The sequence below is a fragment of the Bacillus rossius genome, chromosome 3 (genome assembly GCF_032445375.1).
Source record: "Bacillus rossius redtenbacheri isolate Brsri chromosome 3, Brsri_v3, whole genome shotgun sequence".
Classification (NCBI taxonomy): domain Eukaryota; kingdom Metazoa; phylum Arthropoda; class Insecta; order Phasmatodea; family Bacillidae; genus Bacillus; species Bacillus rossius.
This window is the reverse complement of record NC_086332.1, coordinates 94,629,081-94,655,020: the sequence shown is the minus strand read 5'-3', so window position 1 is coordinate 94,655,020 and position 25,940 is coordinate 94,629,081. Positions and strand designations below refer to the sequence as shown.

General features: G+C 39.3%; 1 protein-coding gene across 2 annotated transcripts in view; it reads left to right on the top strand.

The window, feature by feature from the left end:
* Window positions 1-25,940, top strand: part of LOC134531479 (multiple epidermal growth factor-like domains protein 10) — a 157,069-nt gene that overhangs the window by 41,090 nt on the left and 90,039 nt on the right. For both annotated transcript variants that reach the window (XM_063367189.1, XM_063367190.1), the window contains exons 2-4: window positions 614-763; window positions 7,967-8,104; window positions 20,661-20,804. In XM_063367189.1, coding sequence (XP_063223259.1) covers window positions 614-763; window positions 7,967-8,104; window positions 20,661-20,804 — 432 coding nt within the window. The remainder of the gene's footprint in view (window positions 1-613; window positions 764-7,966; window positions 8,105-20,660; window positions 20,805-25,940) is intronic.

Sequence of the window (25,940 nt, the reverse complement as noted above, 5' to 3'; positions counted from 1 at the left end):
AAAAACGGGAAACCTACAATACACAAATACTTTCATAAAAGCCTGAATACTTTTTTCGCGTAACTTCGGAGATTTTTTGAACTTAAATGTAACTGTTAACGTTCGCCTGCGCAGTAAAGCGGGCGAAGCCTTGATGAGAACTTACTGTACTTGTAAGCAGCTTGCCTCGATTATGACAGGGACCTTAAAAATCAGACGTTACAAAGATAATTGCTGCGATTTAAAAATATTTTTTATGGTTTTAACTGGCTTAAATATGCTTCTTATGTCACTTGATATGTATGTCATGATGTTTAACCGATGGGTGTTACTGTTTCTTCAAACAATTATGCAATTTGGTACATACCATATCTCTGAATGAAATAATATGAAATAATATAGCATAGAGCTTTCTATATAATTACATCTGTCCTTTTTCTGTCAGAAACGTTTCATAACAATGTTTCACGAAAACGTTGCATTAAAATTCTGTTTTGAAAATTCACTCTCATCGCGCCCAAAGAAGTTTCACCTCAATGATTGCCGAATGTACGCGGGCGTGAGGACAAGGCTATGTGCATCGTGGGCCCTGCCTGGCGACAGCTGTGACGGCGCGTGTGCCCGTGTGTTGCAGCTAGCCGGGGCGCGGGCGGCGAGGACAAGGCACTGCCCTACGACAGTCAGCGGCTCTGCGAGCGAGTGAAGGGCGCCAGCTGGACCAACAACACTTGCCTGTGCTCCGACTTCTTCATTCCTGCGCCCAACAGGACACTCTGCCTCACCAGTAACTACAGCAACCTAGGTGTGCCCGGGTCAACTTAGCATTATCCAAGGTTGTAGGGTAAAGTCAAAATAATCATCCTGGCGATTACCCTGGTACACCCAACGACGTAATGTTAGGTGTTGCAACATTTTTGAACTAGTTAGGTTAGGTTTTTTTGTTAAGGTATGAATGGAACTTTTCAATATATATATATATATTAGTATTACTTAGTTAGCGTTGGGTAGACCTATGTGCATACGGGTAAACGCCGAATTCAAATTTATTTTAGTTACTATTCGGACTTTACCCAAATAAAACTTGGACAGTGTTAAGTTAATCCGGGTAAACATAGGTTTACTTCTTCTTCTAGCATTACCCGTAACATATAGCTACATGTGCCTCACGCGTAAATGGTGCAGGATTTCTGATAGCTTGTTGTAAAAGGATAACAAATACAACACAAGGTTAATATTCCCTTCACAACACCTTTTAAAAATAAATATTTGTATTAGACCATGTTCCTATTGAAGGATGGTTTCTTAGTTCACAAGCATCCAGAAATAATGTACCTACTGCACGTGCAAAATACGACGTTTCGGGACAGTGTTGAAAGTTCCCGGCTGGTTCGGTTCCCAGGTAGGTGCAGGGATTCTTCGCCTTGTAAAATAGTGTTACGATCGCGCTTGGCTGCAGTGCTGGCGTCGCCGCGCTCGTTCGGCCTGTCTGCGCCCCCTTCCACCCGCATCCTCTCCCTGGTATCTCGTGTCATACTATCTCGCTACATCCTGACCGTCGCAGCGCGCACCTGCCTCAGATCGGGTTACTTAAAAGAGGCCGCACTGCGGAATAAAAGGACTCAGACGCCTTTATCGGCGTTCTTAGAGCAGCCACCGCGTCCTTCGAGGACTCACGACGCGAGATATCTCGGAGACATGCCCGATTGTTCTGGACGGGAACCCAAGGGCTATATAAGGAGGTTGAGTCTGAGTTTGAGTGAGTGAGTGGAGTGGGAAGTTCTCCCGCGGCGGAGTTTCCGGGTGATAGTGCCGCGGGTGCGGCAGAGTGGCGAAGTCCTTGGACGAAGGATCCAGGGCAGGGAGTGAGAGAGTTCGGTGGAGTCGGGAGTTTTCCCGCGGTGGAGTTTCCGGGCGATAGAGTCGCGGGCGCGGCGGAGCCCCGAGTGAAGTTGCGAGCGAGTCGTCGTGTGGGATCTCGGCGAAGGGTGTGACGGCGGCGGCGGAGTGCGGCAACGGAGTCCCGCGGCGGAGACCCACGAGGGGTGCTGCTGTGAGAGTTGCGCCGGAAGTGCGGCCCAGCGAGGTGTGTGAAACGAGTGGCTGGGGAATTGACATTTCTTTAAGTGTAGTTAATTATTTGCCATCTTAGAAGATTATTTGTAAGTGACAAGTAGTGGTAAATAAAACTGTGTGTGTGAAATAAAATCTATTGATTGGGCTATCCTTTACGAACCCGCAGGAAAATCGTAACAATAGTGTTTTCAGGTCGGGACTGGGTTTTGTGTTGCCCCTTGCCCTGCAAGCTGCAGAAGGCAATGACGAATCATCGTACAGTCACCTCGTCTGGTCAGCTCTGGTCACGGCCGGGTCGTCACACCGCGGCGATGAATGGGGATGCAAGCCATTCTTCTGCTGATCAGCCCTCATAGGGCGCGAAGAAGCGCAGTGGTAAAGCACTGCAACCGCACCCCGATCTACGTTTCCCACAGTTACTTGAAATCAGTCCTGCCCTAGGCTGGGATGGTTCCTAGTTCTAAAGCCGACCGATACATTTGCACCACCTATTAATTATGTTGGGTGTTTCCATCTCTTATGAAATCGCTGTGGACTAGAAGTAAATTTTAGTACAAAATAATATAAATATGGCTACAGTGCATTATTCTGAAAACTGACATTATTGTGAAAAGAAATACGCTTAATGTTTTCAACAAGAAGACGGAGCAGTAGAATTCTCTTCGAAATCAGTAAAATTATAATTGTTACAGGGGTGCCGGGAGAAGGGAGGAGGGAGAATCTGCAATTATAACAATGGAGTCCTGTTGTGCAATTACTTTAATTTGAATTTCTCTAATTAAATACATGATTTTTGCAGCTGATTAACTACAACATCACTCTTAACATGAAACTTTTAAAACTGAAAATCATTGGGATTCCACTTATTAACGGTAGTTTGGAGATTTTCATATTAAGAGTGGTCCCATTGCTTCAGTTAACGATTCCCCGAAAATTACTTTGTAGGCCTGTAAAAAAGTGTGTAATTTTACACATTTGGTTTTAGTGGTTTTTTTGTGTTGTAATTTGAAAAAAAGAACATAATTTATATACTTTTACACATTCTTTGTGCAAATTACCGATATGTCGTGTAATTCTACCCAAAATGTAGGTCTATATTTTAAAAACTCAACAATGGTGTAAATATACACATTTACCGTATAAATAAATGAATCTTCTAATAATTTTACACTCGCAATGTCACGTATCTTTAAGGCACACTAGCGACACCTATTTATTAAAGACGGAATCTTCCATGACTTAATTCAAAGTGCAAAATTGGTTCATACTTTAATTTGATAAATGATAGAAACACACATACAAAACCGTAATTTTACACATACACACACAAAATTGTGTTTTTTTCATACTATGTTACCCATAGCATAATTTATATTTGAATTGGTAAAATTACTTATTTGAACTATTCAAAATATACATAAAGTGTATATATGTCATTTTTCTAATGAAAAATTGTTAAATTACCTATTATGATATGTAAATTTACACATAGTTTGTTGGTGTTTTTTACAGAAAAAAAAATTTGCCTTTATACAGACCTATGGGTTAAAATACTCTCTCACGTGTGGAGTAAAAATACACCTACAAAAGTGGTAAGTATTTATTACAGCTGCCAGCTACATCAGTAAAAAAATACACCACTTTTTTGCAGGTAATTGACAAAAATTTAAGTAATTGGTTGTTTACTGACTGAAATCAAAGCCTAAACGTTAATGTACGCATGTCGGGTGTGCAGTCTGCATGCAGAAGCGAGACCATAAACAAGCCGAAAATGCACTATTTCTGTGCTTATATGAAATAAAAGAATTAAATTTGAAGATTTTAGTTTAACTAGGTGTAGATATTGCAATGGAGCTGGTTTTTGGTTTGAACTGCATAGCTACGCACGTCAGTGCATAAACAGTAGTATTTGAATGGGGATACTGGGACAGGAGTCGGAGTGTGGAGCGTGGAGCGGGCCAATGACCGTCCACCAAGATGCCGCGGGGGCCATATAAGGATGACCTTGACCTTTGACCTTGACCTTAACCTCGACGGTCATATTGTATCCGTCATCTTGAAGTCGAGCGCCCCTCTCACTAATTTTGCACTTTCCGTTATGTATGCCATCTTGGATATGTATGATATCATCGTTCCACTTTTAGTTACGGCCGCCATATTGGATTATAGAACGTTGCAAATTTCGTTATGGCTGCCATTTTGAATACTAATAACATGTCCGCTATTTTGAATCTGATGTACAGCCCTTTTTTTCGATTCTGACATCAGTCAGCCATTCGTCTGATAGAGGCCACTATCTTGGATACCGAATTCTTAGTTTCTGCTGTTTATTCCTAGAGAGCGCCAACATCGCTCTGTCTCATCACGCAAGATCGATGCTCCATTACCTTCCAGAGCTTTTATGGTCCTTATCGAAATATTAAATTTAATTTTTTATGCAAAACACATTGGAAGCACTGTTATTCGAACCATCAAAGCTCTGACCTCTGGAGATACAATATATTCATAAAATAATAAGTTTTTATAAATTTTAACAGTTTCAACTGTAAGCGTTGCAGAGTGTTGGTTCAGAGTTACAGTTAAAAAATAATTTAAAGAGTTTTAGATAAGCTCATGCCCGAATATTGCTTGGTTGTTTTTTCGCTTACAGCGCGAAAAAAATAGCTCTCAAACTAGTAGAGGGTGACCATGTAAATTTTATTTAGCAACAGGATGGAACACCTCCCCATTGGAATGTCTTTGTACTAGAGTGGGTTGAACGTCCAAGTCCCTGACCGTTGTATTGGTCGTAATGGTCGAGACGACAGAGCTCTTTTTCGCTGGCCTCCAGTTCACCTGACATAACACCATGCGATTTTTTATTTGGGGCTTTGTAACAGATAGTGTCTACGTTCCGCCGCTATCTAATGATTTACCAGAGTTAAGACACAGAATTGAAGAGGCTATTGCTTCTATTACTCCGGATGTGTTATCCAAAGTGTGGGAGGAATTTGTCTTTGGATTGGATGTGTGCTGTATAACTAAAGGTGCACATATTGAACATTTGCAAAATTAATTAGGTTAGTTTATCTTCATTTTGATGCATGATTTGTTGTAAATAGTCTAAATTAAATTGTTATAATATGCCATTGAACCTGGAAAAATTATTTTATGGAAATCATGTACGTTCTTACCTGGGCAACGTATTGCAGCTAGGCACCGTTGGTTAAATAAAAGCAAACTTAAAGCTCTTAAAAAACTGTAAAATGCAATTTTTCTTCCTGTTATCTTATCTCTAACTATTTTTGTTTGTTTTTTAAAGTGCATTTTCAAAAGTCCATTTAGTTTATTTTCCTTTGGGTTTTAAGGCGCGGTAGTGGCGTACCCACGATGAAGGACGTGTACAATGAGCAGTGCGGGAATTATCCCACATTTAACTCAAATTTTAAAAAAAATTCAAGATGGTGGTCAAGATATTGTCGTCAGCTTACTGGTGGCTTTGAAAAATATTTAACCATATTAAATAAATTCTTTGGCTTGCATCATCGAACAATTAATGGCAGAACCGATACACTAGTTGTTCTTGAATGGAGAAAACGAGACGAAGTGGGAGGTAATATCCATGGGAATTTTCCCCACCACATAAAATAAGTCATGTATGTTATAATGCCATACGGTTTTTCATAATTTTTTTTCATTCCTTACAAAATCACTTGAAACGCATTGAGCTTGAACGAAGAAGTGCAAAAACGGAAGAAAAAAATCGGTTACTTTTTATTTCATTTTGTAATACATGTAGGAAATTCACCAAGTTTTAAATTTACCTACATATACACATTATCAGTTTTTTCGTAGCCTATTAGATTTTAAAAATGTTTCCTGCATAGTTAAAAGAACGAGAATACTTATATTGAAAGCAAAATCTAACCCGTTAAGTATTAAGAATTTATCAAAAATCGATAGACAAAATTCATCTGCACGGTCATCGCAAAAAAAAAATTACTAACTTATAACACGAAATATGGTCTAAATTAGTTTTTAATGCTGGTGTTTGCTTTTTGAAGTTGGAGCATAGCAACTTGTTTATCATATCTTACGAATCCTACTAATAAATGAAAGATAAATTTAGATGTTTGTTACTCAATTACGTGTTTAATAACAGATTCTGATAAAATATGAAACAATAGTAGCTAATATCCGGGATTGACAACATATAACTAATTAGAAATTATACCCCCTAATACGTGAAAAGGGATTTGTTTTATAATTTAAAAAAGAAGGTAAGATATTGTGCATAGATAATGTGTGTGTCATTTCTCTTTGTTCGCCAAGCATAACCCACGAAGCTTTGAAGTTATGCTGTTGTTGCTTCAAAGGCAAGCTATGCGGTACTTATAAGCACAAAACGGGAAACCTACATTTCACACAGTTTTTTCGGCACGCCCGAATATTTTACCGTCGTGTAACTTGGCATACGGTGCCCGCAAACAGCTTGCTACAATTATATCAGGGATTTTAATATAGAACCTGTCACATTGCTCTTTTTGTTTTCCTATAATTTAAACGTCTAGGATATGAATTTTAGATTATATTAATAGCGCATGTGCTGAATATTTTTGAAAGATTTATGTTGATTCTTTAAAACATTGGTAATGCTGAAGGAAAGCCATTTATTTGGATATAAAAAAAAAACAATATTCCAAAATATTATTAGTTTAAAATTGCAACGTGTGGTTAGGTTAAATTTAAATATTAAACAATTTTGATATCGTGAAAAGGGTCGGTTAGTCTAGATTAGCTAATATAAAAATACATTTAATAATATGGACGGTTGGTTTCATTAAGGTAGCTACATTTAAAATACTTTTAAAATAGTGTATGGTTGGTTAGGTCAGTTATATTAAAAATACTGTTGTTGGGAATTACAAATTAAACCGTAGCCTATATAACTAAAGGTAATTAACTGTCCTTATAATACACACGATTTCACAGTATATTTTTTTATTGTAGCTAGCCATATAATAGGTGCTACTTAAGTTGCACAAAAGATCGGTGAACTTCGGAACTGTTCGGGCATATTATTTAAATATCAGCTTGTTAAAAAAATCTAATTATTATTTGTAAAAAATTACCTTTTAATATAAGATTTTATTTGATCCATCCTGGTCCTTAATTCTGATCAATAATTAGAGCGAAAATTGATTTAGGTTCAAAAATTCTATTAATATCTTTTGGGTGATAATTAAAGACTTTAAAGATGTCAGTCAAGATGGAAGCCATTACGTCATAAAATATGGCGGAATGTTCTAGAAAAAAAATATGGGATTCTAAATGTCGGAAATTCTTATAATTTACAAAACTGAATATTTATAGAATCCAAAATGCAATTCAATATGGTGTAATTCATAATGGCGTATTGTTCTAGGATCCAAGATAGTACTATAATTAAAAATTAGTGGAATTTTTCAGATTTCAAAATGGTGGCCAGGTTGATGATCATATGATCTAGGTAAATCAATATGGCTACTGGGGTCAATGTTAAAGGTCATTTTTATCCAAGATGGCTGAAGTCAAGATCAAAACTCAAGGTCAAAGACGCATGATACGTTTTTATTTTGGGTTATTCTAATCCTTTTTGGTAATGCTAAGCTTCTTTGGAAATGCTAAGCCTCTTTGAGCATTTTGAATTTTGAATTTTGTTTTGAGTCTTTGGTTGGAAATTTTCCGTTAAATAAGAATTGTTACCTTCTAAAATGAGAATTGGTGAGTAATTTTGAAGAATTTCAAGTAAATTTCGGGGAATTTCCGATGAGTTGGGAATGCCGAGGTGAAGGTCAGCCAAGATGGCGACCGTGACGCGAAGCTCTGGCTGCAGCTGCCCTCTGAGCCCTCTGGAGCTGTTGCGTGCTACTGGCGTGGTGTGGCGCATGCGCAGGACTGGCGAACGCCGCCAAGCCGTGCGAGGTGAGCGAGCAGTGCGCCGAGCTGATGCAGTTCGGCGAGTGCCAGGCGGGCAGCTGCGTGTGTCCGGACAACTTCCACTACCTGCGCGGCCAGTGCTGGCCCTCCTCGGGTGAGTACCCGTGTCTCATCCCCAGAGCGGGGCCCAGCTCCGTAGCGTATGGTTGGTGTCAGTGCTCAAGGTCCCTGGGTAAGGTGTAAACTAGTTTAATTGTTCCCTATTGAGTAAACTGTTTATATCAAAGTGTTATAATTAATATTTTAAAATCAAACATAGAAATGTAAGAATAGGGCTCCAACTACTGGGTGCTGGGTGGAGAGCGAGTAGACTTTGTCCACCATCATGGATTATGACGTCACGGTGGCCATCTTGGATGAGATTGACCTTAAAGAGATTGCCGTCACATACGAAGACGATGTCATGACTCATATCCTTGGAAACTACTGGACAAGAAAAGTAACAGGATCAACGAATGGCTTTGCAAAGATTACCACGGCCTGGAGTGGGACGAAAGTAAAATTTCGTACCCACATGTGAAAAACACATATAGGCGATTTGCTACTGTAGAATCCGCGTGGCATAATTTACGTTGCCGGACCTGCAAGTGCAACTCCAAACATAAACTTGTTGCAACCTGCGATGTATCTACATAGACGCCCAAACGACGTACGTCTCGTCGTAGCTCTGTCAGTGATACTGTCTCAACAAACACCGAGACAAAGACCAGTCGCAACTGTGGTCGCAGTCATCGTCACCAGAGTCTCACAGAAGTTGTCACCGCCGAAAGTATTGCCGAAGAATGTCGGTGGGATACCTGTGTTCGTGTGTCCGAGACCAGAGAACCAGTTGAAACCATAGTCGATGAGGCAGCCTGGGCAGCTTTAAAGACATTGCTTACGAAAATTCTTAATGCTTAACCTAGTATGTATTTGTGACTTGTGTATTTTTAAAAATAAATTTGTTAAATTTTAAGTTTATGCGTTTTTATTTCTAGATTTTTTACATTTTCCTTCATTTTAACATAATAATAATATTACTAAACAAAATTAGACTGGTTGTAGATTTGACTCAAGTATTACACAAGCAACTGTGGGTATATAAGTGAAGTCCAGACGACGGGGCTCTCAGTACTCCTCTGTTGGTGCAGTGCGGATGAAATTTCTTCATTAAATTTCTTGAGATTTAGTAGCTGATCCATTGTTGACCTTTATGGAAGTCCTACAACCAGCAGCACAGACACTGGTGACATCCATGTCGATGGCTGATGTGATCTCGATGGCATCTCTGCCACCAACTACAGATTTCCTGGTGGTGGCTGCACCTACTGTTCCAGCAGTGGTTTCGCCAACAGAGGAGACATCGATATGTGCTGTTACATCGTCTGAGGTTTCGCCAGTAACTTCAGAGACTTCAATGATCAACTTATGTCCATTGGCATGTTTGACGCACTGGTGCAAATACTGTGATGTATTTCATTACAAGTATAAATGCTCGTTGGCATGTAAGATGTGGCTGAAAATTGAAAAGACACATCAGGATTTGTGACGGACTAATTGTTTAACATCAGGACCAAAATGTATCTTCTGTGGCAGGATGTTTGTGTAAATGTTCAGTGCAAGGCATCATGAAATATATCATTGTCTTTTTAACGAAACTGAGAACACTAAGCTGTGTGCTGTATGTGTAGATCGACTTTCATGTGGACATGCCCTGAAATTACACGCCAAGGCATGCAAAGGACTCACTTTGCACTCCATAAAGACTGAAATAATCGAAAAAAGCGTAAACCAAAATGGCGGACATTACGCAATTCAAAATGCGACCCCAGCAGAACAAAACAATATTGCGGCTGTGATATCAAAATCGAAAAATTGGCTGTGATCTCATATCCAAGATGGCAGCCTCTAGGAACAAAAAAAAGATGGTGGACATTGAGTCATAATTAAAAATTGGTGGAAAGTCCATAACGAAAAGTACAACGATCGTGAGTGGGGCATTCGATTTCAAGATGCCAGAATGCAAGCTGGCGGACGAGTCAACTGTCAAGGTCAAGGTCAAATATAAAGGTAATTCAAGATAGCTACTAGGACTTCATAATCCAAGATGGCGGACAACATCACTTTGCTCCTCACCCAGAACCCAATAGCCGGAGTTCCATTCTATTATTACCTACCAAATTTATTTTTTTGTTTTGGTATAGTTGCGCATCACAAACACATTTAACTGCTACCTTTATTTTAAAATTTTATGTTAAAATACAATTGGATAAGTTTCACAGAACAATTTCTTCCGGGGCCAAAGTTCCTTACCGCGTATTCAGTTGACATTAAAAAGCTTAAAATGTGTGTGTTCAAAATAAAAATATATTGTGGTAACTATCCAGTAGTTTTAAATCACAAACACATTCAACTGCTTAATACACTGTAATATTTTACGTTAAAATTCAAATGGATATGTTACACATAAAATTTGTACTTAGAAACAATTTCCTCAAAGTTTTTTTTTTTAAATATTTCAAAATCAAATATATTTTGGTAACTATACCGTTTTGCTTCACAAAAACAACCAATTATTTCTTTATTTTAAATTTTTATTTTGAAATACTATTGGACACGCAATAAGGAACCACTACCCAAATAATAATAATGTTTTGAATCAATCTTCCCCATTTCAACAATCAATCAAAGAACCGAGAATTTGTTTGTTTACTTGTCAATAACAATTCATTAAAAATGGGTGAATTAGGAAGGGGGGGGGGGGGGGGGGGGTTGTATTCGATCGCTCTTAGGTGATAAATAATAGCAAGTCATAATGTGAAATAAAAAAAGTAATGTGTGTTTATATAAGCGCGATAGAAGTCATACTTTGGAATACAAAAAAACTAAATGAAATTTTGCATGCAAATAATTCATAAATATACAATAAAAAGGAATGCAGTAATATTATAAATATGGTTAGTAGAGTATGAATTAAATTAAATTATCAAAATATACTCTCAGTATTCAATATTAATAAAAAAATCACCTAAAATTAATTATTTAATGTAGTAAAATAATTAAAATGTTTTCAAAAATATTAAAATTAATAAATAGTCTTATGTTAATTAAAATTTAATGTATGAAATTATTTATTAAAAAATGAAATTAATTATAACTTATAATTCAAATAAATTATATACCCGGGAACATAACCTCACAAACATTCCAATGAAAATGGCCAGGAGACTACTAAACCTTCCACAGACACTCCCTGCCAGCCACAACGGAAGCTTACAAGCAACCTAACATCGTTATACACACGAGAACATAACCTCAATTATATAAATACTCAGAAAAATTCACTCGAAAAGGTTATAACACAATTTATATTACTAATTTTTAAATATATAAACGTTTAAAATGATATGAACCATTTTTTCAATATCAATCACTAAAGTATATGATTTAAAAGCACATATATCAGTTTTATTTGTATTGTTACGATCGCGAGAGACCAGACCACGATGCCAGTTTCGGAGCTGGCTGGCGGCCCTGCAAGGCCACTAGTGTCACACGCCAGATCATGTGCCATCCACTGACGTTTGGCATGCCATGCGCGCCTGGCCGGATTACCAGAGCCATCACTACCCCCTTCCCCTCCCCCTCCTCCACGCGGTAATCTATCGCTGAGCGTACTTGGGAATTCCACGTGCCGCCGCGCGTAGTGTCGTGAATGGGCGTTGCCTTTCTGGACATTTCTGGCGTCGGGTCGGCCCCGGATGAAGAGTCACATCACAGCCGATCTCTTCGGTTCGAGAAGGGAGCCTCAGGTACTTAAGCAGCGCCGCTGGCTTTCGTGGGAGTGCCACGAGAGTTCCGAGCGAGTTCTGGGTGAGCTCCGAGAGTTCGAGTTCCGCGAGTGAAGGTAAGTACGACATCGGCGAAGAGGGTGCGAGACCTCCTCGAGAGTGGCGTGACACGGATTGACGGGAGAGAGAGTGCGACTGAGTGGTGCGAGACTGTGTGTGTGGAAAGGCGCGAGGTAAGAGGAGAACCACTGTTGAGCCTAGCTCCAGTGGGGAGTGCGAACTGTGGAACTTGACAGACATTGAGTGACTTGCGAATAAACATTTTTAAGTGCCAGTGATTGGTGATCAGACATTTTAAGTATAATTATTAATAATCAATGTAAATATTAGTAATAATATAACTGTAATACAAATTAATTAGAAAAATTAATTAGACTATCCCTTACGAACCCATTTCTCCCCACATAGGTCGTAACAGTATGTAGCCTTCATCATTCTGTCAATTTTGGTTGCATGCTGCGCGCGCATAGTAAAAATTCACTCTCATAATATTTTCATAACGCGCCTAGAAAGGATATCTTCAAACATCAATAAATTGTCGAAGAAATTGTATTTCAGGGGACTCGGGTCTTGCCTTTGTCTTTGCATGGCTTCCTCGACATCACTCCAGGTAAATTTTTGTCATGGTTCCTTACTATAGGCTATTGCCCATTCCTTTTATCGTATTGTTACGAATATAATGTGGGAAAAAAACTGTGTTCATAAGATATAGCCCAATTAATCAGTACAGTTTCATTATCTGCATTATAAATTTAATTTCTGCACTCAAGATTTCTGTCCAAAACAATTAGTCTCATACTGATGATTGAAAAAGTAACTTTATCCACTGGATTTTGGCTCGACAGTAGCTCACACTTCTTTCTGCATCTGTCCGTTTCCTTCGCACACTCACCCACGCCGCGCCGCAGTACAGTCCCCAACTATCACTCGTCGCACCCGACTCGCTCACGAGGCCTTCTCGCAGGTATCGCCTCCGATAGGTTCGTTTAGCTCAGCAAGGGCCACTTGCCCTCTTAACCTTTCGCTGATCGCACAGGTATCACTAGTATCACCCCCTGAGGGGGAGACACTCTCCACTGCTCAAAGAACTCTCCGAACGCTTGGAACTTTCGCGGAGGCCAGCATCGTCGCTTATATACCCGTGGCGTCCTTCTCGAAGGGACGAGAGTGGCTGTGACGTGTCGCGTCATCCCGGGCCGACCCGATGCCCAAACACCCAGAACAGCGACGCTTAATCACGCCTCTCCTCGCGGTGGCTTCTGTAAGCCCGAAATTCCTAGGCCGCTAATGGTGACAATAGCCCGAGGCGGTACGATGCGCTGGCAGCGAAGGGGGGGTGAGGGTGAGGGAGGGGGCTTAGCGAGGATCCTTGTAATCCGGCCAGGGACGCGTGGTATTCCTTACGTCAAAGGACAGTGCGTGACGTCAGTGGCCGTGCGGGGCCGCTAGCCAGCTCCGAACCTGGCGCGGATCGCGGTATTGGTTCTCGCTTTCTTAACACTATCCTTGTTCTTTAGCATTGTACATTACAATATGTAATGTCCCTATTGTCAACGATACTCAAACCCAAATAGAAATAATAGAAATGCTTGGGTGGTTTAGGACAGGCATGGTTCAACATATAACCCTGCGGTCATACCTCGGGCAAAGGTAATTTTGTAATCAGCTAGTCCGCAGGCTGTCCCTCAAACTATGATTTTTTTCCTAACCTAACTGAAACTAAGTGTATTTGGGAGGGTCCGGGTTATGGGAGGGACCTAGGTGCGTCATAGGCCTAAACCTATACGCCTAGTCATTTTGGGATTAGCAATACTGTGGGGGGAGGGGGTGTCAAGCATAGTGTGCTAGGAGGGGATTGGCCAGCGATTGCAGCTATTAAAGCCGTGACTAACTCCCTTCACTCTTAATTCTAAAGCTATAACTACTAGATAAGTTAGGTCCAGGTAAAACCTGCATAGACACAGGGAAAACCCTGGGCACTGTCATGCGAAGTGCAAGTTTGCATGCATAAAGTGTAGGAAATTACAGGACACAGATGATGGTCTGGTTGAAGAGTTGGACAGAGTAAAAAAGACTACCATGCTGGATTTTAGAAGTTTGACTCGTGGTCCTCTTTGTATCGTATCCAGGTCTGTATTAACCAGGGGCGCTAGCGCCTCTGGCGGTAAGTGGGTACACCACCCACTCACTCTGGCTCCAGGTAGCACCTTAAATTAGAAAAGAAGAAAATTAGTACAACTTACAAGCTACAGTTTATAAAAATACAGTACACCCAGCCGAGGCATGGGTGTGCCGTGCTTAATGTAAGGCTCAATGTAATAGTAGCCTACATTAACCAATACTATTATCTTTGTGTTTTGTTTTTATATTTTTTGTTTATTTTGTACTTCAATTGTTTTCCTAAGCTAGGTGTACACTACATATGCTAATATGCCACACAATGCTCTCCTGCATGCCGAATCCCTAAAGCCGGAGTATGATTTGCCTGTAAGTGAAGGTAGCCCGGCGTAGCATGCCATCTAGACTAAGAGAAAGTGCTTATTCTAAATTGACATATAGTGCTTCCCTGTAGGCCACCCTCTAGATTTGGAGTCCGATACTCCTGTGATTATAGGGAGCACTGCAAGACTTGTAATTTTAAAGGTAATAATACATAAATACAGTGGAAGAACTGTCAGCTTATTAAGTTACAGCGAAGGTAGAGGGAACATTCTTATTTGTATTTGGTTCAGATAGGTAATCTAGTTCGTCATCTCGTACCACAGCACAGCTATGCCCAAGCTGCAGTCAGTATGATACTCTATTTAGCCAGTGTATAATTGTACTGACAGATACGCCATTGTACAAGGCTCTTTGTCGCTACATAATAGTAGCATAATTGTTTATTTAATATTTATAAAGAATTAAAGATAAAGTGTTTTTCATGGAGAAATTTTTCCCACCGGTCAGCAACGGTGGAACTGGGGTCAGCTCCCGGGTTTTTCGTGCCGTGCTGTAGTCGGCCAATCACAGTGCGTCTAAGGCGGCCTGTGTGTCAGGATAGAAACTTGAATTTGTTAATTTCGATACCATTCCGGTTAGAGACACCGAGAGCAGAAACATAAGGATTCACACTCAATCTGCATTTATCATAGAATTGATGTGCATTCCTAACATAATAGTCCTTCAGGAGTTTGAGTCTAAGCTCCGTGTGCATGGACCTGACAGGGCAATACACAGGCGCATCTGCCGCTATACGAATGCTTTCATTCTGTATTCGCTGCAGCTTTTAAAGTGGGATTCCGCTGCTGTTACCCATACTGCAGCCGCATATGTTACAATTGTTTTTATTAACGCATTGTAAATTATTAGGCCGTTTTTAAACGAGTAACCCAGTCGTCAACTCATGACTGGGTAGAGTCATGAATCTCGTGAAAACTGTGTTTTGTTTTCCATTTGTGCGGTCGCGCCATAGTAGTTTGCGATCAATGTGCACGCCAAGATAATTAACTACATTTTTATGTGAAATTTGTTCATTAAATAGGGCTAATCTCGGCCTTTTTGCCAGTGGCGGAAGGTGTTTTCGCGTGAAAACAATGGTTTCTGATTTAGTCGGATTAACTTTCATTCGCCATTTTGTGCACCAGTTTTCCTTAGCGGTTAAGGCAGTTTGCAGTTGTTCTGCAGCAAGTTCTACGTTGCGAGATCTGCTAAATAAAGCCGTATAATCCGCGTTGCAGCCATGCTGAACAAATCGTTGCTCGGGTTTAGGCATATCGTGAGTACAAATGTTGAATAATACGGGCCCTAAAATGCTGCCTTGCGGGACTCCTGTTTTTATTATTTTTACTTTTGATTTTCCCCCTTATACCGTGACTCTACACGATCTTTTAAGGTAGGAGACTAGCAGTTTGATATAACAATCGGGGAAGCCAGTTTTAAATAGTTTGTCAATTACGCCTGCATGAAATCCCCAATCGAAGGCTTTTTCAGTGTCTAAGAACGCTGCTAGGATATGCAGTTATTATTGGTTCTGTCATGCGGACCAGCTGCTGTGTGGTTAAATGTGAGCTGCGAAATTCGAAATATTATTCTCAGGTAAGATATTATCATCTGCACTATTATATATTCTGCTATTTTAGACACTGTACTGATAATTTTGGGGCAGTGTAGTGTCTTTGCCAAGTTTTTGGAACACTATTATAATTGCTTTTTTTTTCATTGCGAAGGGAATAACTGTAGTTTTAACACTGTATTAATTAATTTGGCTAGTAATTCTAAGAATTTATCAGGCAGTTTCTTAAGGACAACTGTCTGAATGCCATCGTTTCCCGGGGCTTTGCGTGGTTTCATTCGTGAATTGCTTGCTTAATTTCCTACGACTGAGTTTGGTAGGGCTCTGAGGTTACTGGTTGGTTAAGTTTTATTCTTAGCTCACGGTATATCTTGGCATTAAATCGCGGGTCACAGGGTTCGAGATTAGGTTGAAAAGCCGATTCTAAAGTGTCCGCGAAGGCTGTGCCTTTTCGGTGGACGTAAATGCGAGTCCAGCCCGGGTCTGCAGCGGAGGTATTTTATCTACCTCATACAGAAATCGCTTTGTCATTCTCCAGGTGGTGCAATCTTGCACCTACAGCTGAGAGACTTTCGCCTCCCATTGGCTGCTCCTCCATAGAGTTATTTCATCGGTAATTATGCTGTGTAGTTCATTAAGGCGCGCTTTATACCACGCTATCTACGTCTAGTGTATTCGCGCCTCCACTTTTTTTTATATTTGGTCCCTTATTTACTCCGGCAGTTCGTCCTGCTCAAACTACTTAACTACCTTTTCTGGAATGCACGAGTTTATTGCAGTTTGTATATTCGGTTACTGCTCATTCTAAATTTTCCTTATTTTATAGATTGGCAGCACCTGGTGCAGACAAGTTATCGAGTAGGTAGTGCCTACACCTGAAAGCTTCGCCAGTAGGCTTTTTTATAGACTGACTTTTCTCGGCGGATTGGTGACAGTGTCCGCAACATCGAATGTCAGGTGCACTGGAAAGTGATCAGACGACTTTTCCTGAACGACGCTGAGTTGGAATCCCGTGTGAACTCTTCTGTTTAAAACAATATCTAATTTATCAGGGTTAGAGCTGATTGCTCCACAGTCATGTGTTGGCTCCGAGGGAGCTTGGTAATTTTTATTACACTCGTGGCTTTGCAGTACGAAGGCATTGGCTGTGTTGCTCCGACAGTTCCAGTCTTTATGTTTGGCATTAATATCGCCAATTGATAGAAACGCGGGAGATAAGCCATATAGGATATTCAGTTTGTTTTCTGTTAGTGATCTACCTGGCGGTGTATACATTGAAATAAACACTGTTTGTTTATTATTTACTTTAATACTAATTGCTACAGCTTCTAATTGATCAAATGTTGGTAAATTAAATTAGGTACCTATGTTTAATGATTCTGTAAAACGCTAAGGCAACACCACCACTTCTAGTGTCACAGTCGCACCTGTAGATATTATAGTTTAATATCGTGAAGCGACTTGTTGGTATAAAGTGAGATTCATTAATGCCCACGAATTTAATGTTCAGTTTAACCAAGTGAACTGTGAACTCAATTATTTTCTACTTCCTCGTGCGTTTCAGTAAAGGATGGCGCTTGATATTCCGTTAACGGGGGTTATGTCGATGACAGGGTCTCAGTTAAGGTCGCTGGGTATTGAAGCTGGCCTCTAGGGTCGTCATGAAGCCCATGGTGGCTTGTGTATTGTCCTGAAGGGACATGGCCGGGTTGCACCAGATGGCCGTTAACTGGCGCATTGGCTAGAGGGTCTGGGCCAGGTTCGGGTCTTGGGCGAAGGTCTTGGACTGGCCAATGAATGAATGTCCTTCATTAATTCTGTGGGGCCAAGAGCTCGACCGCAGCGAAGCAGTTGGCTGCACCTCTGGTGCCTGCTCCACCAGAGCTTAAGAAAGGATACAGATTGATCATTAGCCGTCAGACATGAAACTGTTTATTCCCCATTTATTCTGATTTTCACATAAAAATATGGCGGAGGTTAGTTTATATTTGCATCAGCTATTCTAACCTGTTTTTATTAACGACTGTAGTTAATCTGTTCGGAAGTAAATTAGATCACAATATTACTGGTTAATATGTTTATATATAGGTAAATTTGTTTTTTCATGACACAAATGTAATATCACGAGTTGACATTTATATCCAATTTAACCTCCAATACAGGTACAGCTGATACAAAAGGCCGCCATATTGGAATATCCCTCCCCTTTTGGCTTAACCCCCCCTCCCTAGAAACGGACCCTTATGCTCCAGCTGTATATTTCCCTGATCTCTGTGTATGTCTGTGGCTGCGGGCGCTGACCGCGGGACAACTGGGAATGGCTGCATGACTGCCGGGGGAAAGGGGGATGTTCCTGGCGCCGGGCCGGCTGTTCCGCCTCAGGGCTATTCCCCTGTCCATTCTTGTGCCCCTAATGGTGTTTCTTCCTGGCTCGCCGTGGCTGTGTTTTTCCTCGAGACCTCCATGAGTTGGCAACGACAGGGCCATTCCAGTTCGTTGCACCCTCTGAAAAGTGTTCGTACTGGTTGCAGCTGTTGTAGCTGTGCTGTTGCCACTGCCGTGGTGCCAGTCTCTGGAGATGCCAGGCCTGCTGGTGTCCCTGACAGCCTGTCGGGCCGGCTCGCTGCGGGGAGAGGGGACTAGGTCCGTGGCTGCGCTCTTGGACAGCAACTCCCTGTTTTCCCTCTCCTGCTGCAGGAGGTGACGTCAGTTCTAGCGCTTGCACGCCTGACAGCCTCTACTGGCGCAGTGTGGGCCGTCGCGTGGCGCGCACTTCGCTTTCTCTCTGTTGCCTCCCTGGGCTGCACCAGCGACACACAGGGACTGCTCTGCAGCCTTTTGTATGATGGTTGAACCTCTGGCAGTTGCCCTTTGGATGTCAGTAGTCCTCTACCCTGACGCCGAGGACACCAAGGGAAGTAAGGGCATACATCTTGTCGGGATTCAGCACCTTGGGTATCTCTACGACCAACTTATTTATAGGACACCTCGTCAAAAACCAGTAACGCTGGACTGGCAGGCCCATCGCGGAGAACTAATTTTATTTGATTTCGCTGTCGGTGCTGCTGTGCACCTGACAGAAGACATATTTGTTAGGGATTTCATTCCTTTGCAAGAGAACGGATCGCTGGACTCCGGCTGACTCTAGGGCGTGCACTGCTCCGGCGTTACTCCTGTGCCGAGGCAGTGTGCCCCACCAGTTGGTCGCGGCCCTTGCATCCAGGGCAGCCTTGATGGCAGGGTAGCTATGGCCCTGGTTTACAAATACAAACAGGGGTTTAACGTGTATCTTGCGTGGTATCTTGCGTCATAAAATTCGCCTTTGGGAATATAGTTTAGCGTAAAAACCTGTCAAATTATTTTAAAATCTTCACTATAAATAATTTTAGGTTTAGATTATTATCATATATATTTGGTTTACTTGTTTTCAAGCCTCCTGGAAGTCGGATTAAGGAGCCACGGTGGTTAAGTGTTAATACCTGTTGTCTCCTACCAAGGAAGTATTCGAATCCTGGAGAGGTCAATCCCGGATTTTTACAACTGGGAAACGCGGCGGACGTTGCCGTTAGCTGGTGGTGTTTGTGGGTGGAATGCCGTTCCTTTCGACCATAAATGTTGTCAAGAATCCATACTCATCACACTATCACTTCTAATAACATTAATATTGACGTGATGTTAATCCTATTATTTATTTATTGAGGTCATACATCTTTAGGCGTGTTATGAAAAAAAAAATGATGAGAGTGAATTTTTACGGTACGCGCATTCTATGCAAAGAAATGTTCGTAGGGTGAAACAAAGGCTACATACAAATAAAAATTATGTACCGATGTCCGTATAAATCTTATACTTTAATGACTGATATTGAATACTGGTCCATATCACTAAAAATATATATTTATTGTAGATTATTAGTGATATAAATTGTGCTTATAAATTTTTTCAAGTGTATTTTCATGTGTATTTATATACTTGAGATTCGTTTATACTTCATTAGGCGCTTTATAAAAAAAATGACGGGAATGAAATTTTACGATGCGCGTGCAGCAAGAAACTAAAATTGAAAGGATGATAAAAAGCTGTATCCAAATAAAAATTATGTATGTGTTTTTTGAAAAATACACTAAAGTGATTGATAATGAATACTGGTTCATATAATTAAAAAAATATTTTATTGTGTTTACCTTTTTCAATTGTATTTATATAAGTTCCCGGATGTATAAGGATGTCAGATTGCTTGTAAGCTTCTATTGTGGCTGGCAGGGAGTGTCTGTAGAAGGTTTTCATGGGTGTGTTTGTCAGGTTATGTACCTGTATGTATATATTAATTGCATTATAAGTATTAAACTATAACATTAATTTAAAAAAATTCAATTAATCAAATCATAATAAACGTACGGCATATTTATTATTTTAATATTAATTAAAATTTATCTCGATTATTTTACTTAATTATTTAATTTTACAGTCATGTTTATTTTAATATTAAAAACTAATCAATTATTAAATTTTATAATTTGATTGAGTTTATACTTTACCAAAATAATTTACAATATCACTCCATTCCTTTTATTATTTTATTTATATTAATTTTTTACTCGTAAAGTTAAAATTAGATTTTTATATTATGCCAAGTAAGTAAAATTTTTAACGCGCGTACAAAAGTATACGCACCGTTTGTTTATTAGCAGTGGGGTGGGGTGTATGCATGCCGTGCGTGTATCCAGTGCGCCCGTGACGACAGCTTGAGCGCGTGTGCACGGCAGGTCTGGACCAGCCGTGCTCCAGGGACGAGCACTGCTACGTGAACCACGACCCGCTGGCAGCGACCTGCGGCGCCGAGGGGGCGTGCGAGTGCAGCGCCGGCTACTACACGCGGGGCAACATCGACTGTCGCCGGGCGGCCGCGGGTGAGTCGCGCTTCGCCGCGGGCGATACCCGGCGCCTCCTCCATTGCCTCAATGTTGCGGTCCATGCTAGGGCTTCTCAGGGGGAGACGAGAAGGTGTATGTAAAATTACATGAATAATATTTATTTGCATTTAAAACTGGAATAAAATTAATATTCATATTATCAAATTTCTTGAAGCCCAGTATTGTGAAAATAATTATTAATATAAAAATAATTAAAAAAAATAAACATCTTAATAAGGCTCTAGCTGTAATAATTTTATAACATCGATAATCATACATCATGATCGCACAACAGTGAATCTGGGCTCGAATCATTTGACCAGTCATCATGATTCCCGTTTTCTGTAGTTATCAGTAGAGACTTGCAAAATTCGCGGATTCAGTGACCTCCAAGATAGACTCTACTACACTCTACACACTCGGGAAAATGCCACCTGTTCATTGGCTGCTGACTTGTGAGTCGTCTCGACTGAGTGTCTGTGATTCGACACTTCTTTGAGCGAGGGTCTCTAATTAGCCCTCATTACTCCAGATTAACGGTGAACCAGTAGTAGAAGCAGCGCTAAGATATAATTATTTGAATTGTAGCATAATGAATACGCGAATTTTGCTGGTCTCTAGTTATCAGAAATCACTATAGGCATATAGGATGATTCCATACTACCTATAGGCCATGTCCCATTCCTTCCCTCAATATCTCTGCTTCGTGCCGTTAAAATGTTACTGACTCTAATGACCTCACTGTCGATGATATGTAAAGACCCTGGTGCGATGGCACGCCATATTCAATGTATTCAGGTGATGTCACATTTGTTTAGCGATTTTACAAGTGAAACATCTTGCATGGTGCCTGATGCGTGGTTGCATGATTTGTAGAACAGATAAAATAAAATAATTTGGAGGGGATATGAGCGAGAGAAAAAGAGAGAGAAAGAGGTCAAGAAAAGAGAACATGCATTTCATTGTGGTAACATAAACCATTAATAGTTTGCCTTATTGACGGATTCTTGTTTTCCGCGTATAGTGACACCACTGGCTTACGAGTCACCATAGAACTTTGGAAGTCAGTTGATGTAATAATTGTTATCATTTCTGTTCGAAGTACTCATTAAAATAAATATACTTTTGTTTTAATGTTAATGTTAAGCTGTACTTTGATGCAGTACTGCAACATGATCTCAAATGCTTCCTGCCATAAAACGCGCCATAACTGCCATAACAATGTGCTAACTGTGTTCACCGAGACACCAGTTGCTAGCAGTCCTATTGGCAAACAAGCTGTCAGTGTTTAAAGTCATTAATATTATATACTAAATATTTATAAAATTATAGCTTACAAAAATTATCAAAATTTTGTTACATGTATTTTGTAACAGAAATTTTTTTACCACATGTGTTTTTATATAAACATACCTATAAGCTAAACTACCAGGCGGTTTTTACTCAAGGCATTGTAAAGGGATTTATTTTTATTTAAAAAAGTAAGTCGAATAAAAATTTAATGTTTTGTTTGAAAATTTTAAACTACTGTTTGTTGAGTTTTGTGAATAGCTTTTCACAGTCAGACAGTAATATTGGTCTTATTTTGAATCTCAAGTGTGCAAAATATCTTCAAGAATTACCAATATTTTGTTTTAATGGTTAAGAAAGGAGGCTGGGGTGGTTTTTCTATCTCATGTGGACAGTTGTTTCGTCGTTTTTTGAAATTAGTGCTAGACAGTTATTTTTATCTTATTTTGAATGTCGATTGTGTGAAATTTCACCAAGAAAAACATTTTTTTTCGGGGTAGGAATACAGGATGGCATGTATTTTTCAAAATATAATGTAAAGAGTGATATTCTTAGTATTTATAAACCATTCAAAGACAATATTTTTTATTAAATGTAAAAATTTTCATTAATAGCTACCAATTCAACGGGTGGTTTCAATAAGTCTCACATGTGATCAATGATCTTACGCTTTTTTTTAAATTGTAGGCTAGACAGTAATATTAATTTTACTTTATTCGTCATTTGTGCAAAATTGTATCTAGTAGGACTAATGTTCTGTTTTATGGGATGGAAAGGGGCAATGGGATTATTTTCCCAAAATCTTATGTAGATAGTTTTTTTTTTTTTTAATCAGGTGAAGACGGTAATGCTGTTCATCAAATGCCGTTCATATTTTGATCATCAGTTAAATAAAATTTCACAAAAAATTTTTTATAACTTCGCCTCAAGGTGTGGGAAAGGGAACGGGGTAGTATTTAGAAATATTATGTAGAAAGTGACATACCTCTTGTTTTGAAGGTCAAGTGGGCCAAATTTCATTAAACTCTAGATCTGTATAGAAAAACAAACAAGCATACAAACTAACAAATATAAACTAATCGTTATATTTATGTATAAATATATATGTATTCACATATTCCTGATAAACCATATTTGTGTTTTTAAGATTTTTATATTATAAAAAATAAATTCTGTTTCCCTGCCTTATGAAAAATAACCAACCCAACGAAATGAGCTATTTATTAAACGGTATAATAACAGTTGTATAAATTTACTAGTATTTATATAATTTTATGAAACTAGTGTTAAAATTCAATTTATATTTATATATATACATACACACGCACACCTACACACACACACCTACACACACACTCACACACTATATGAAGCACGTAGTGTTGTCCAGGCTAAACTCTCCTTGGGAGAGGATTTTCAGAAAACCTAGTTCTCAATTGATTATGTTGTATAAGTAACAGGACTGCCAAGTTACAAGTCTCTTATACGTGACAACGTGAAATTTTGATATTTTTACACCCCCACGTCTTCCTTTCGGTAATTATTTTTGGAATACCACGTTCTCAGTTAATGTTTATGTAATATAAGGAACATCCCTGACGAGTTTCAAGTCTAGTATCAAACTGCAAGCTAACTTCACTGAAAATTGAAATAGTTTAAATATTAAGTACATTACGGTTAAAATTAAAGGTTTTAGCGGTATAAACACCCAACCATTTTCCATTTTTCTTTGCCCTTTATTATGTTCGCTTCGATAATGTGTTCGGCAGACGTTTACTACAGAGTCCCACGCCATCGCATAATTTCGGCGAATCGAGAGTCCGAAGCAAAATGATCGGCGAGCGAACCTCCAGTTTGAGGCAGCACAGCTGCATTCCTGGCACATTTAACGAATTCAGAAATTCGCTAGGAAGTATCAACAATGCAATAGCCGTCACCAAGAGCTCGATTCTGAAATGCATTAGCCTCGTCTAGTTGTGACTCTCGCTCACGACTACCCGCCTTCAGACAATATCCGTATTCTCAAATTATAAAAACACTGGTAGGCGATCTCACGACTCCCGCCTACTTGTCGTAGCCTCCGAGCACTGCGGACTACCAGGCGGTACGACTACTGTTGAATGCTGGGGAACAGCGATCTTTTCTGATTTACCCACCAGCCAAAGTTGTTAAGATGGTGGACTCGCTTGTTTAACAGCATGCATCCATATATTTTTTTTACGTTTTTGGACATCTAGATAGTACATACCAAAAATATTGGTGTGTCAAATGAAAATTTGTCATAGTGAAACTACCTTGGAATATATTTCGTAAACTTCAATAATTTTAACATGAAATAAACACAACTCAAAAAATTCTTAATTGAATTAGCTTTTTTATGTTTATGAGGAAACGTCTCAATGTTGTAGGTTATGTGTGTCTGTAGCTCAACACTAAAGTGCATGGTGCCAATGAACGAAATGTGAAGGCCAACTAGACGTCGTTTCAGAGACCTTGTCATTGCATTTAATTTTTTTATTTTTGTGTACACTCTATTATTGCATTACCTTGTGCAAAATTTTATTATTATTATTAGATTTTTTCTATAATTGCTCTAATAAGTAGTTTATAATCCATATTTTTGAACTTTTATGTTATTTGACACTAGTTTGACGTATATAAATGTTTAAAAAATAATTTTTAAATAAACAATGAAAACAAAAGTTAATTTACAAAGTTATAACTTTATGTTAACTTTGTAACTTAAATAAATTTAGAAGGACGTTAATGTCCATTTATTAATGACTAGCTGCAATACCCGGCGATCCCGGGCTGAACACAGGGTGTAGTTAGTAATTGTCTTCTTAATTTGAATGTCAAGTGTGAAAATTAATTTATATCACTTTCAGATCCCGACAGACGTTGTTCTGCCAGTTTATAGTTATTTACCTGGTCTGTATGAAATTATCACTTTTTCACTCCCTTAGGGATGGAATTTCATATTAATGTGTGGTCTATGTGTTAATCCAGGTAATGAGCTCGCTGTAGGCGGGGAAGGTTGATCAAGTGTTAATTGATCAGCTATCGACCGGGGTTGAAAAATATAAAATTCTATTAAAAATTAGGGGTTGGTGATAGAAGGGTGAAAATTGTGGGTTGTATGTATTTTTTAATGCCGCATTATATAAAAATCATAAAAGATTTTGTCCAAAAATTAAAATAAAAATGTTAGGGGTGGACAACCCTTATCACTTAGGGGTATGAAAAATAGATAGTAGCCGATTCTCAGACGTACTGAATATGCATACAAAATTTGATAAAAATCGGTCAAGCAGTTTCGGAGGAGTATGGTAACTAACACTGTGACACGAGAATTATATATATATATATATATATATATATATATATATATATATATATATATATAAAATCTTAATCTCGGAAACGGCTCCAACGATTTTCATGAAATTTAATATGCAAGGGGTTTAGGGGGCAATAAATCGATCTAGCTAGGATTTATTTTTAGAAAATGTCGTTTTATTCGTGTTTTCAACAATCAACTTTATTGATAATCAACTTAAACATAAATGACTCTTCCTGACATCTATTGGCGAGTAATAATACCATTTTTTTTTATTGGGAGCAACTAACTGCTTTAACGACACAACAACACTAAAGCTACTCCAGTAGTAGGCGTTGTTAAGCAACACTAAGCCAATGAGAGTTTGGTTTGAGTTTAGACCAAGAAAATAAATTTTTACTTATATTATTTGTGTCTTTTAAACTCATGTGTCCACTTAAAAATGCCCAAACGATCCTTGAAAAAAAAACGCTTATTATTATGTCGGTAAGATCGAAAAATAT